This window comes from Coturnix japonica, chromosome 4 (assembly GCF_054131305.1).
Source record: "Coturnix japonica strain WE chromosome 4, WE-NBRP24, whole genome shotgun sequence".
Classification (NCBI taxonomy): Eukaryota; Metazoa; Chordata; class Aves; order Galliformes; family Phasianidae; genus Coturnix; species Coturnix japonica.
In genome coordinates this window covers 73,067,269-73,082,791 of record NC_140666.1, presented here as the reverse complement: position 1 = coordinate 73,082,791, position 15,523 = coordinate 73,067,269, and the positions used below count along the sequence as shown (strand labels likewise).

The 15,523-nt window shown below is 36.8% G+C and overlaps 1 protein-coding gene across 8 annotated transcripts in view; it reads left to right on the top strand.

The window, feature by feature from the left end:
• Positions 1 to 15,209, top strand: part of PCDH7 (protocadherin 7) — a 255,648-nt gene extending 240,439 nt beyond the window's left edge. For 7 of the 8 annotated variants that reach the window (XM_085545598.1, XM_085545599.1, XM_085545596.1 and 4 more), the window contains one exon: positions 10,919 to 15,209. In XM_085545598.1, coding sequence (XP_085401724.1) covers positions 10,919 to 11,298 — 380 coding nt within the window. In that variant the 3' untranslated portion in view covers positions 11,299 to 15,209. Of the gene's footprint in view, positions 1 to 760; positions 852 to 10,918 lie in introns of all 8 variants that reach the window. The other variant, XM_085545600.1, reaches the window with a different exon arrangement.
• The last annotated feature ends 314 nt before the right edge of the window (positions 15,210 to 15,523 follow it).

Sequence of the window (15,523 nt, the reverse complement as noted above, 5' to 3'; positions counted from 1 at the left end):
TATAATAGTATTCAACATCTTTTGAGATGTCTGAATGGATAAAATGTATTTATTAGTACCCTCTAAAAAATGGTAGTAACTCCCATAAGTTTCCTTATGGATGGGCATAAATTGCAGTGAAGTGAAAAATCATGTAATCTTTCTTATCTCTCTTGTAACAAAATCACTCTCTATCTGGCATCCCTTTCTAATGAAGAAAAGTACAAAATAATACCAAGAAATAAATTGGTAGCACAATATACAGCTGAGATAGATAAGCTAATAATAGGTTCTCTTCCCTCCAAGCTCCTGTGGTTCCATAACCTTGGTATCATTATCAAGGAAATTATGTTGACTTTTGAGTGCTGATGCAGATTTTTCTTGAGTCATCTTTAAAAAGCTGACATTCTAATTGCTCTATGAATTGTTTCAGCTCAAAGTTTGTTAAACACTGACATGTTTTACTGAAAAAAATAAAGATCTGTAATATGACATTGTGGCAGATTAATACTTCAGCATCCTATTGGCAGAACAATTAGACAGCTTAAATGTGTCCTACATCTTAATGTCTGTGCTACTTCAGGAAGCCACGCAAAGTCCTACTTTTCTAGAAGATACATTGCCATTTCACTGATAGAAATAAGTCAGGCTATCAAAGGATTTAAAGGGATTATGAGGCTTGCAACAATTACATTTAAATCAAGAAAATGAAAATCTAGGGAATTTAAGTTCAGGATACTGTATTTTGTATACATAAGCTTGTACTTCTTAATTCTCACAGAATCACAGAATTGTAGGGGTTGGAAGGGACTTCTAGAGATCATCGAGTCCAACCCCCCGCCAAAGCAGGCTCCCTACACCACGTCACACAGGTACTGTCACCCTCACTGTAAAGAAGTTCTTCTTCACATTCGTGCGGAACTTCCTATGCTGTACTTTCATCCCATTACCCCTAGTCCTATCCCCACGCACTACTGAAAAGAGACCAGACTCACCACTATGGCTCCCACACCTCAGGTATTTATAAACCTGGATCAAGTCCCCTCTCAGCCTTATTTTCTCAAGGCTAAACAGACCCAGTTCCCTAAGTCTCTCCTCATAGGGGAGATGCTCCAGGCCCTTCACCATCTTAGTGGCCCTCCGCTGGACTCTTTCCAAGAGATCCCTGTCTTTTTTTGTACTGGGGAGCCCAGAACTGGACACAGTATTCCAGATGAGACCTCACCAGGGCAGAGTAGAGGGGGAGGATCACCTCCTTCGACCTGCTGGACACGCTCTTTTTAATACACCCCAGTATGCCATTGGCTTTTTTGGCTACAAGGGCACACTGCTGGCTCATGGTTAATCTGTCGTCCATCAGGACGCCCAGGACCCTCTCTGCAGAGCTCCTCTCCAGCAGGTCTTCCCCCAGCCTGTACTGATGCATGCAATTATTTCTACCCAGGTGCAAGACTCTACACTTGCTTTTGTTAAACCTCATCTGGTTTCTTACTGCCCAGCTCTCCAGCCTGTCCAGGTCTCCCTGAATGGGAGCACAGCCTTCAGGCGTGTCAACCAATCCTCCCAACTTCGTGTCATCAGCAAACTTGCTAAGGGTGGTCACTATCCCCTCATCAAGGTCGTTGATGAAAATGTTGAACAAGACCAGACCCAGTACAGACCCCTGGGGGACACCACTAGTTACAGGCCTCCAGCCAGACACTGCACCGCCAACAACAACCCTCTGCACTCTGCCAGACAGCCAATTCTCAACCCACTTCACCGTCCACTCATCTATCCCATACTTCCTCAGCTTTGTTATAAGGATGTCATGGGGGACAGTATCAAAAGCCTTACTGAAATCAAGGTAGACTACATCTACCGCCCTCCCCCTGTCCACCCAGCTAGCGACATCTTCATAAAAGGCCACCAGGCTAGTTGAGCACGACCTCCCCTTGGTGAACCCATGCTGAGTACTCCTGATAACCTCCTTATCACCCAGTTGTCTGAAGATGGCATCCAGCACAAGCTGTTCCGTCACCTTCCCTGGGACAGAGGTGATGCTGACTGGCCTGTAGTTACCCAGGTCTTTCTTCTTGCCCTTTTTGAAGACTGGAGTGACATTGGCCGTCCTCCAGTCTTCAGGCACCTCCCCAGTTCTCCAAGACCTCTGATAGATTACAGAGAGCGGCTCAGCAATGACCTCTGCCAGCTCTCTCAGCACCCGTGGATGCACCCCATCAGGTCCCATGGATTTGTGGACCTTAATGTTTCCTAGGCACTCACGGACCCCCTCTTCCCTGACTAAAGGGAAATCTCCCATTCCCCGGACTCTCTCATCAACCTCCAGGGTCTGGGATTCCTGAGGGAGAGCCCTTTCACTAAAGACAGAAGCGAAGAAGGCGTTCAGTATTTCTGCCTTCTCAGCATCCCCCGTTACCAGAACTCCCCCCTCACTTAGTATGGGGACCACATTCTCCCTAGCCTTCCTTTTGCTGTTAACATATTAAAAAAAGCCTTTTTTATTATTCTTTATCTCCTTAGCTAGATTCAACTCCACGTGGGCTTTGGCCTTCCTGGTCACATCTCTGCAGTCCCTGATTACATTCTTATATTGTTCCCAAGTGGTCAGACCCTTTCTCCACATATCATGTACTTTCTTCTTTCCGCGGAGCTTGCACATGAGCTCCTTACTCATCCATGCAGGTCTCCTTGCACCTTTTCCCAATTTCTTAGTCAGAGGGATGCACCGATCCTGAGCTTGGAAGAAGAGCCGTTTAAACGCTAACCAGCTCTCACAGGCCCCCTTGCCTTCTAGCACCCTGGCCCACGGGATAGCCCCAAGTAGGTCCCGAAGGAGATCAAAGTTGGCTCTCCTAAAGTCCAGGGTAGCAATCCTACTTTCCTACTTTTTGCTTTGCTTTCTCATTCATTATACATGTGCTATTGGTCTTCTGAAACAAAATGAAATAAAACAGCCACAACTATGTGATAAAAACAAATTAAATGAGAAAAAGCTATGTGTTTCTGGTAAACTTTCTTTTGTATTACCAAGTAATACAAAATCAAGTAACAAAATTAGTATTTCTGTAGAATTCTTTATTTTAAATTTTATATCCCTTACTATACTGTATGCAACCTACATTATGATTCTCTACTGACAAGCAGTTGATTAATATGACTCTGGCCTGTAACAGAACAACTTGTGTTAGTCAAAAACAAAACAAAACAACAAAAAAAACCACATTAAATCATTAAACTCATTAACTCATTAAACCATTTTCAGGCTTAATGGGTGTCAGAACATTGCTTTTTTTGGATTTGTTGTTGTTTCCTAATATTACTAACTTCATTACTAATTTTTTCTTTCTGTATTCATTCAGTTAACTCATTTGTTAAATGCTAATTTGTTTTATTCATTTTATTCATCTAAAATGTTGAAGAGAAACAGCTACGGAGGTTGCGACCAAAACTGATAAGTGCTAGTAATCACATTAACAGAACTGCAGTGCTGAATGGAACATTTAGAGATCATTTTGTATATCTATCCTTTCCCAAGGTAGGATTAGCTGATTAGCATTGTTTATACTGCCCCTGGAGGAAGTTTGTCTAGGCGTTCTTAAAAATATCCTAATGGTGGAAACTCTGTAACCTTCCATCACTATATTTATCCTCAAAGTTTTTTCATTTATTTATTTAATTATTATTTCTAGCCTGATTTCTTGCGCAAAATAGATTGTTCCCACCCTTGCTTTACTATGTAAGTCTTTTTGGTACATGAAAAATACCGTTTTCTCCTTGAAGTGTATTCTCATTCTTGCTAAGGTATACAAATGTCGAAGAATCAGTTATTTGTCTGATAGTAATGCTTTATTTATTTGTTTATTTGAATTCATTTTAGTGATAAAGAGCAAAGCATTTCACATTTGTTTTGAAAATTCAGCTATGCTCTCACTTAAAATCAGCTAAATACTTGAACTTTTGGCATGCTACTTCAGTAGGTCTTGCTCGTCCTGGGAATTGTTTATAGAATACACATTGCAACACCAGAGGCCTGGGTTCGAATCCCCCCTGTGGCGCAAGTGGTAGAAGTGCCGCTCTGCTACACAGGAGGCTCGAATCCCGGAGGGTTGGACTCGATGATCTCTAAGGTCCCTTCCAACCCACACAAGATTATGATACTATGATACTTAATGTGTAAGATGCATGTCATATTTCAAGTAAAGTACTTTAAGTTCTTATTTTCATTCTGTGATCCCTTTTCCTTAAATATGAACAGAATAAAAGGGTTCAGAATTCATTATTTTATATCCTATCATCACACCTCCTCTCAATATATTACTAATTCTATTAATGCACATATAAAACTTTCTGTCCTCTGAAATGTTTCTTGAGCACTGAAAAGCATTTCAGAATTCTGCACAATATAATTGAAATTGTTTTAGTCCAAAAGCAATTAATATATTAATTACTTCAGTGCAATTGGCATGTTTCAAACAGTGGGTCTATGTTTGACTTGATTCAGGAGGACTGCTTTAGAGATAGCATGCACTGTCTCTGCAGCACATGATAATGCCACATTCAGAATGACAGTAGTAAAAGCCTTGGGGCACTAAATGCTTCTTGAGATATGTTCAATTGCTGTTTAACTGTATTTAGCCTAAGGTGCGGAGAAAGAAGTTGCTGATGCCTTCAAACATGTTTAAGTGTTTTAATAGTGTCTTGGCATGTCAGGAATATACCACAGCATTTACAGATTGTAGTTCCTGAATTGATGCAATTAGAAGGCAGGAATTTCAAAGCCTGTACTGTTGTAGCTCTCTGTAGTTCAGTGCTTTTTTTCCCCTCAAAATATGAATTTCTACAGTGTGTACCCTCTCTTCTGCATTATTGTTCTCTGATCATGTAGTCAATACTTGTGATGATTTAAGAGCTCTGTTGTTTCTCCAATCATGCATCTTATAAAACAGATAACCATTTAACATAAAAGCTATGTAAATGAACTCCATTTCAATTATATGGATTTGATGGTGTTCTTCTTGAATTTTTGTGTAGCACTCTGAATGTAATGTATTTGTGTACATAGCCTAGGAAAATGTGGGGTGAGAACTGACACATCCAAACCACAGTGTCTGTTCTTTCTGCAAATGAGTAGCTATTCATTTTTTTCACCATAGACTCAAACTACTGAACAGGTATTCTTCACAGACTTTCAATAACTGGAAACATGCCAGGCTATTATCAGGAATAGCAGCAAAATCTGCATGCAGCCATTGATTTGTAATAGATTCAATTCAGCACACCATTTAACAGTGACTCTTCAGATCACATGGACCAAACTGTGTGGTTTAAAGTATTTTCATACTACTGTAGTATTAAGTGACCTTTCCAGTGATGTACTCCAGAAAAAGTCTACAACTAAGAATACTTTCTTGGTGCTGAGTTCTTATTTCTGGGAGTGTTCAAGCTATTGCAGATGGATAGGAATTCAGTATTGCTCTGAAGAGATTTATATTTCAGTAAATGGAACAGAACATTAGACTACTTGGGTATGAAGCCCATTGGTGCTGTAAGTTTTATGTGTGATTTACAAAAGATGTAAAAATGAAAAGCCCCATACATCTTCCTCAGAAATACAGCATATTCTGGTACCATATCAGGTCTAATTGCTAAAAGTGGGTTTCTCTTAAAATATACAAGAATGGGTAGATGAAAAACTTGAAGCCAGGGTGAGTGTACAGCTTTGACTCTAATTCTGCAGTATGTATGTGTATACATTAAATTACATAATTTATAACATTCTCACTGACTGCTGTATTCATAATACTTTGTCCTTGTTCACATACACTGACCTCATTGACCTTCTTCTGAATGGGAAAAGAGAACATAAAAGAAAATTATTTGGGTGGAGTATTTTAGCTGTTAGCTTTTTGGGATTAAACGGTCAATGATCATTGTTTCCCCTCTCAGCACTACCATGCTAGATGCCCGCAATTTATTTATTTTTTTTCTTTTATAACAAGCAATCCTTCAAGTCCTAAGGCAACAGCTAGCTACAATCAATAGAAACATGATCATGCATATAAATAACCCCATTCATTTACATGCTTTCATACAGAGCTTTATGGAAAATTTCTCAGAACTTAGCAATTGATTTTTAAAGAGTTGTTGAATCAATAGTATACTTTATTTTATTTTTAAATGGTAATTATCATTTAACGCTGCAAAATTTTTGGTATAATCCTACATGAGATGCAATAAGAAAGTAGGCTGCAGTCCTTCTCTTCTGTGAGACCCTGTAATCAATGTTCTCCATTCTTTTTAAGCTCAAGTCTGAGCAGATGCAAGTGAAATTTGATTTCTTTGATATTCACTTCTAAAGGTAACTTTTTGTATAGTGTGCTTAAATTTGAATATTCTATGTACAAACAGCTAAAAACTAAATTCAAAATCTGTGAATGTCTATATGACGAGAAATGCCATCCTCCCAGGTTTATTTTCTTAATAATTAACAGTATGATAAAATTTGTTAATAACTAGCATTTTAAGTATATATCTGAATCTGTTTCAAAATATATAACTGTTTTAGCAATCTGTTATTCTCTTCTTTGATGATTTGCAAACTGTGATAACAAGTTCTTTACTGTGTCTTATTCTATTAGATTTGTCAGCTAGTAGGGTGATTGCTGTTGAAGTGTCTATCTTTTAAAATGCTGAGTATTTTAAAATCATGTTATTTAGAGATAAGTTTGGATGCAACTTATTTTAGAGGAGAAAACTTTTTTTTTCCCTTCAGACTCAGAGATTGCTCACAACCCTGGTTAGATAATATGAAAACAGACGCTAAAGGTCACTAGTCTGCAAAAGAAGGTCAATCTGTTCAGAGATTTAGCAAAAGTACATTTAATTACTTTGTAGTTAAAGCTGTGTGGTGTTTTATTTGTAAAGAAGGGTAAATCTCTGTTATCTACTGAGGTGTATTAGAGGTACCCTAGTCTTCATTTGACTAGTTTAGTTATTTCTAATAGTATAGTCATTAAAGCACTGTCTGTATAACTCATCTTCTGATATAACTAAGACAGAAATGACAGAAAAAATTTACTCCTATCCCACACCTCACCACTAAATGCTGAAGTTATATCCATCTTTTAAACAGAAGAGCAGAAAACAGGTTTCATTAGCATGTTAGATTAAATGCGGGCTTAAATGCGATCTTGATTTAAGCTCTTAAAACAGATGCAAGAAAGCAGTGGACTAGAAGACTACATTAACTGTATGTGCCAAATGCTAACTGAAGGGTGTTTTAGGGGAAAATTATCTCACAGGAACCAATAGCCTACAGGAGGCAAGGCTGCTGCAGCTCGATGTCTGTGGGTTCAACAAGAAACAAAGCTGAAGATGTGTCCCCAGCAGGCATGTGCACAGAGCACAATTGTATGCCACACATAAACACAGCTAGCATATCAAAGCCACACAGAACAACTCAAAAATACATGGCACCTGTGGATGGAATTTCTTTTTCTACTCCTCTCTCTTGCTCAACAGCATTGGAGATCAATAGTGAGTATGTGTGTGTATGTGTGTATATAATGCATCTACATATAATACACATATATACACATATTTACTATAAATATTCACTACATTCAATCTGGAGTAGGCTCCATGGACACCTTATAACAACTTTTCAGTATCAGAAGGGGAGCTAGAATAAAGAAGGGGACATACTTTTTTGTAAGGGTTTTGTAATAGGAGAAGGAAAAATGGTTTCAAAATGAAAGACAGGAGCTTTAGACTGGGTTTTAGAAAAAAGTTTATTACAGTGAGACATTGGAATAGATTGCTCAGAGAGGTAGTGGTTGACCTGACATTCAAGGTCAGGCTGTTTGGGGTTCTAAGCAATCTGATCTAGCTGAAGGTCATTGCTGGGGAGCTGGACTAGATGACCTGTAAAGATGCCTTCCAACTCAAACAGTTCTATGATGCTATGATTCTATATATGATATACTATATATATATATATATATATACATATATACCATTGGATTATATATATTTCTGTATTTTAGGATTGTATGTGTATATATATATATATGTAGGTCTGCCTTCCCTCAACCCATTTTTCCACCTTTGATCCTTCCCCTAAACATTTGATAATGAAGTCCCATACAATCCCCAACAGCTTTTCTTCTGCATCCCATATCATGTCCTAAATCCCATGACAGCAATCCCTCCTAGACTGAAAGATGATCAGATCAGCTGCTGATGACTCATGGCCATTGGCTTCATTCCCAGACAACAGGGCAGATGGCTATGCTGGAATAGCCCTGGGAGGGTACCCGACAGAGTGGTTGTTCCTCTGGAGTCCTTGACTTGGATTCCCATCTGCCACTGCTCCATCGAGCCTAGGCAGTGCCCCCTGTTATGAGTCTTGATTATCCTGTGAGGATATTTGGTATCCTCCTCCATCCAGTTTCTTTGAGCTCCTTTCTAGGCATGCAGAATAGCTTTATCTCAAAAAAATAAGAGATGAATGATAAAATGAGCCACACTCTGACTTACAGGCTATTGCTTAATAAAGTAGTACATTGCACTGTAAAGCTGATTTCACACGATGTTTTGTGCTTTATTTTACAATAAGGGATTCTGCGTTTGTCTAGAAGTAAATATGTAAACAGAACGATGCAAAATGGTAAACTTTCATGAATATGGTTCAGCTAGCATGGGGTGGATTTTTAGTAACCGAAGTGTTGCTGGGTTAAGACTTACTGCACTAGAAAGAAACCCTCAAATATTGTGAGACATTACCAGTTTCAAGATCAACAAACAAACAAAAAACTAACAGCAACATTTTTCAATTAACACACACTCATGTTTTAAGTAAAGGTCAAACAGTTCTTTTGTGAAGTATTTCTTTACATTCTTCCAGAGTAATAACTTAATAGTAGTAGCAAGCATAATGTTTAATGGTCATTTTCCAGAAATAATGTGTTAGTTGAAAACCTTATAAAGACTGAGGTGGAACGTAGGTTTGCTTTATTTTAGATAGATAAGAACAGCTTTAACAATCAAAGCACATTAGATACAGCTCAGCAGTTAATTATGCATCTTACCTTTAGGATGTGACAGAATAATATTAGATTTAGCAGAAAAGTAATAGTCAATTTTCCTGTTACATTCCCTGTCTTTCGTGAGCATCTCCAGAACATAGGTATCTGAAAACTAAACTGATAACTGTCCATAGCCTTTGTATTCTTCATTGAAACAAATGCAGTAGTCATGGCTGAGTCTAACTGCAGAAGTCTTAAAAAAAGTATGACTGAAAACAAAACAAAAAACAACTTTGTTTCCCTCCTTGCTATCTTACACATTTTGGCTACAATTACTGCTATATAAATGTCAGTGCTGTTTTCTTCACTGAGTTCAGTGATGTACTGAAGTACAAAGTATTGCACATTTTTACAATCTTGCAATGAATAATTAAATAAAAAATAGCCAAATGAATGAATGAATCAATAGGAGTTGCGTGTAAATCCAACTTTCAAGAGCTGTTGGAGATTTATCAGGATTAAATCTGCAGATGCTGAAATGATACACGACTTCTCTGCTAGTATATATTTTAAACCAAAAGAAAGGCAAAGAATTTTCTTTTTTGAAATAAACCTCAGGAATGTTTTTTTTTCTTGTTCTATAAGCTATGAATTTATATAGATTTAATACTTTGAATTGTCACTGTTTCAGGGGGCCATTTGGCAGCAAAAATAATATAAATAAAAAAGCGGGCAAGCTTCAAGGAATAAAATTAAGACTAAATAGACTTCTGGAAGACTGATAAAATTACAGTTCCCACAAATTTGGGTGGGATATTGGGAAGGTAAAAAAGGCTGCATTCCATATGAAATACCTTATTATTTATTTCTATGTTGAAGATCCTTACTCCTTTTTTTTTTTCTTTTTTTTTTTTTAATTATTATTTCTAGAAGAAACCTAGAAGTTGTGTCATATAAGTTTTAGTATATGAAAGTCATATAAAATACAAAGTAAAATTAAATTTACCTTTTTTGATTTTTGTTCCTTGTTAACTTTGATTCATCTTGTTTCTTTGTAGGCAGCTTTACTTATATCTCATAGATCATAAATTAGGATAAAGTGAAGAAAAGAATGAATTTCAACATCCTATCCAGTCCTTAAAATAAGTCCACTGCAGCTGCAGTGATCTAGAACAGGACACCTTTTAACACAGCACATCACATGAAAACTGTCAATGTACTAATTCAGGCAGCATTCAGATTCTCCCTACCTCTCTACATTACCATACACAGCACGTATAACAGCATTACCAGAACATGCTAGGTTACACATACTTATAACCAACTGCAGTTTCTTTATATGCTACTACTAATCATTGATTGTAGCCCTCATACTTGTCCTAACAACAAATACCATGCCATGAGAAATACATCCAGAGATTCACCTTGTGTTAAATTTGAGTCTTATTGTCAATTGCAGACCTGCTCAAACGCCAAAAATTAAGAATGATCATAAGAGTTTGCAGGTTCCAGAACCTTATACTCCTTTCACATAAGTTACATAAAAATCAAAGAAAGCTATTTTCAATAATTTCAAATAAACTGACAGCAGAGAATTAAGTACTTGGTTGACTCTTTTAGACAGCAAAAAATCAGTAACTAATGCCAAATTTGACTTTGCTTTTGAGATTCATTGACAAACATAGTAACTGACAATATTTTTACTTTTCAGTTCTTAATATTTACATTAAAGTACTGATATGCTTTTGGCGTATGAGCATATGCAGCATAAAAGAAGATATAGCTAAGGAAGTTATTGCAAAATTGATACTAAGACTTTTAAAAGTTTTTTTTTTAGATTTAAGGATTCTCATTTTCACTGGAAGACATTGCAGTATTCATTTGTAAAGGCAACTCTATTTTATTTTCAGATTCAAGGCCTCTGCCAGATGTAGCCCTGACAGGGAAGTGTACCCGAGAGTGTGATGAATATGGCCACTCGGACTCCTGCTGGATGCCAGTTCGCACGTCTCCTGAAAGAAAGCAGAAGAGCCAGCCAAAACTCTCCACGTTCATGCCTGTTGATGAACGGGGCAGTCAGGAAAAGCTGGCCAATGGAGAAGCTTCCCTCATGGGTGATCGCAACAGAAACCTCCTTAACAAAAAGTTGACCTCATCCTATGAGACCTTCAGCGCCGCTAGTTTCAGCAAAAAAGAAGAAGGCAATCCAGAAGATATCCCCCTTACGCAGACAGGGGAATATAAGCCATCTCCTGTCAATACTTTAACTAGAAGAGAAGTTTACCTGTAAGCTAAAAAGCAGCAACGAATTTCTTTCATGTTGTAAGCAAGAAAAGAGGGAAAAGTCTTAAAATCAAAACAATTTTAACAAAAATAAGAAACAAAAAGAGGAGGCCACCAAAGAGACATAAGCTCTGCTTGCCACTTCTGCCTCCATAGCAGGCATTTAATTATACTGTCTGCCTGACTATACTGTACAATGTAGAAAATGTTGTTACTTGCATGTCAAATCCCCCCTCACCAATTTTTTTCCCCTAACTCTATGGTTGCAAACTCCTCCCATAGTAATGAGCTTGATTAAAAAGAACACAACGCATTGTTGTTTCTCCTCTGCAGAAGCATGAGTTAAGCCACTCATTTTTTCGATGGTCATCTGGCTTGTTGAGGATAACAGGTCAGGGAAAATATATTCAAAGCATATCATCTGAATATTGCTGATCCCCACCAGGGACAATCCTTCAGAAACCATACAGATTTAAAGATAAATGTAAAGGAATAATCATTAATAAGCACTTTGTGAAGACCACAGCTTTAATATTCTCACCTCTCATCTGACGCTGGATGTGACAGAGATATGTTCAGCTTGAGACTGCCGTCCAAAACATGGCAAAGTTTCTTATGAATCATGAACTCTGGTTCTGTTTTATCCATAGAACAAATGTGTTCTAGCTGTATCTCTTTCTCTCCTCCTCTCTCATTCTCTGTAATGATTACTTCAATGTAAACACAATTAGTAACACATATACCGTAGCATTATAATGGTAAACTCTTGAAATCATTTTTTTGGACAAGACTAACTGGGAAGATAGTAATAACAAAAAGGCCAAAGATCACACTATGGATCAGGGGAACTGCTAAGTATTGGGGCTTGGCATAGAAAACTAATATACTCATACACATGTACTCATAACACACCTTCAGTTACATTTGCACAGCAGCACATTCTACAAGCCCAGATGACAAATTTTTTTCCCGTGCGGTTCAGTTGAATGCCCAAAGGAAATGATCTGGAGTTTTTTATTGTGATGACATGATATGTTGCAGCAGATGTTTCATGTATGATACTGCCAATTCCAGGGATTTTATGAAGTCAAAATTAAAAAATAATAGTATTGCTAGAAGGCTGTGTTATTGAGAATGCTTGGTAGGATGAAGGTGGACAATGTGGTGATACAATGACAAGAGAATATCACAACTCAGATATAAAACCTTCTTTTCAGAGTACAAGGAATGTTTGTTGAGTCTTTTGTCATCAGTGTTGCAGATTGATTTGTATCAAAACTGTAATGCAGGTTTTCTTGAAACACAAGTGCATTAAAGCCAAGTGAAGTGCAATACTAAACAGTGTCAAGACTCAGAACATTTAGGCTAGGTAGAAAATAAACAATGTGATATGATACTCACCTAGTGGGTCAAGATGAGTCAGAAGGAATCCAAACTGCCTACAGTATGCAAGAGCTCTGGGCAGTTCAGGAAAGAAAGAGGAAATGAAACAGGTTTTTTGTGCAATAAAAGCTACAAAATGTGCAGAACTTAAGCCAGTTTCTCCCTAGATGATGCTGCAGTAATAATGATGAACAGCGCAGACATTCACATGGAAGTGACAATTGAAGGACACTGTCTGAGAAGGGGAGAAGTATTCTAATCCCTGGCTGTTTCACCTGGCATTAAAGCATGGTTAGATGGCTCTCTAGATACTGTATTCATAATGTAGCTTTGGGTAGTTTCTTAGAAATAACCTTAAAAAGCCTATAGTAGAGGTTGCTAAATCAATACAGCTCATCACATTTTGAATTCACTTGTCCATTTAGTCAGAGATGCTATTTCTGGCTGTTCCATTCTCTCTTAAGTTTACTTTCATCATGTAACATAAGACTGTATAGCAGTTATGATGAATGGGCACATTTTAGAAAGAAAATCAAAGATTAATAATGATTGAACATTCATATGTTTAATTATTTAAGTAATATGAAGACATGCAAACCAGTACTTTGTTATGAGACTGCATAGAGCAGTTACTGCTTTGTATAATCTGTAATTACCTGTTTAAAAATGCTTCTAAAATGCTTATGTAATGTATACACATTTTTCTTGCACGTTTCAAAAGAATACACAATTGCATAATAAACATTCAACAGAATTTCCTTTGATAATTTTTTTTTTTATTTAAAATTACACACACAAAAGAAATAGGTAGCTTGGTTCAATATATTGTTAAACCCTTTGTCTGCGATGCTAATAATTCAGGTCATAGAAGACCTTCAGATTAAATGGATCAGCAGTCACTCACCGATTTTCACACCACATTAAGACAGTCATTACATACTTTACCTGTGTGCATCTCCTTAGAACTAAAATGGGTGTGAAAGAATTTTTTTTAAGTTCTATCTACTGTAAGTATTCACAACAATTCTAGTAGAACTAGCCACTATTAACATGCTGATTACTCTTCTGACCTGGCATGACACACAAATATACTTTGTGTTTGTATTTCTCTTTTTATTTTAAATAGGTTAAATCTGGTGCCACTCCATAAATAGAGTGCTTTTGTATAAAAATAAATAAACTATAAAAAATAATTAGGGTGAATGCAAAATATGCAACTGTGCCTTTTATACCTGTTACTATGGTAGAGTGGTATTTGGGTTTAGACACTGAGGGATAAGGGGCTATTCCCAATCTTTTTGAACCTGTATATTTACCTGTTTATTTTCTGAGAAATTATAAATATATTTAAAAACAAGTCCTTTGCCAAACTCAGTTAATGGACCAGTCTTAAACATTATTAACACAGTGCTGTGGTTTAAATATGTCTTGAGGGTTGTTTTGTTCGGGTTTTTTGTTGTTGTTGTTTTTCTAAATTAATCTTTGTGGGGGGTCTGGGATTGTCTTCATTTGGTTTTTAATTCTGCAGCCTGGAGAGCAATGATCAGTCTATACTATAGTTGTTTAGCAAGGCGTCACCAGTTCATGTTGCCAGGAAACTTGACAATTTCTTTTTAATTGCTTTTTGCTGCCATTGCATTTCAGTTGTACAGTATTGAAATCATCCTTTTATTTCTTTCCATGGTAAACTCAAATGACCTTTGCATGTGTTTTACATTAGGGCACCTTTATAGATTGATGCATTAATATATAACTTTATATGTATTAGAAAATTCAATAGCTTTGGTCTAAAATCTAATGCTCATTTTGGATCTCAGATCCACTATGTTTATTCAATATGATTTCTGACTGGCCTGCTGCCTGAGTTTCAGGAAAAAAAAATAAAAAAATAAAAAAATGGTAAACATTATTTTTATGTGGGGGAAGAATTTAAATGGGATTCAGATGATTGACTGAAAGTCTACCCTAGGAAGTTGTCGTGTAGGAAAGCATGGAGTATAGTTGAAGATTTGCCATAATCACAGCTATCACCAAACACTTGTAAGAACTTGAACAATGAAATACTTTTCCTTTTCTTTCATTGGTGAAAAAACGTACAGTGTTTCCTTAAGGAATGAAGCAGATGAAATAGCAATAGAGATGAAATTACATCAGTTAAGTTGTATTATTGACAGAAAAGCATAAACACAAGAAAGAAGACAATATTTACCAGCTACCTGGGGTATGCTTTCAGACAACTTTTTCCTAAATTTTAAAGCACTTGCATTCAGTGTGGTACGATCTGTTTGTAATATTAATCATTGACTATTGTTCTGCAACTTGGATGTTGATAGTGAAGCAGAGAACAATTTATCATTGTTTATTATGAATCACTATGCACGCAACTATGCTAAACATGGCAAAATGTATTAAACGCTAGTCCACCTCTATTTATGAAATATTTACATAATTTAATTTGCTTTTGTACAGTTATATGTAAATAAATTGCTTGTCATTTTTGTCTCTGCAAATTAAAATATAACATGTTCAACTGGTTGCCCATTTGCTAGTGTACTTTCTGTGACTTACTCTTCCTCTTTCACTGGATTAAAACACATGCAAGCTTGCATATTTAACCTATATTTTGCATAGCAAGGATGAATGCAGTCTTGTAACTGGCCACTTCTTTAGCTGCTGATGTATTTGAATTTACTTTACAGAGTGAAACTCAGTGGAAATTATTCACAATAAGGACAACATACAGCTACTTTCAGAAATAAGGTACTTGTAATGATTGCAGTTGACTCCCATTACTGTTCAAAATCGCTTCTTCTTGAGGAATAGTTAAAGCAAGAATATGCAGAAAAATA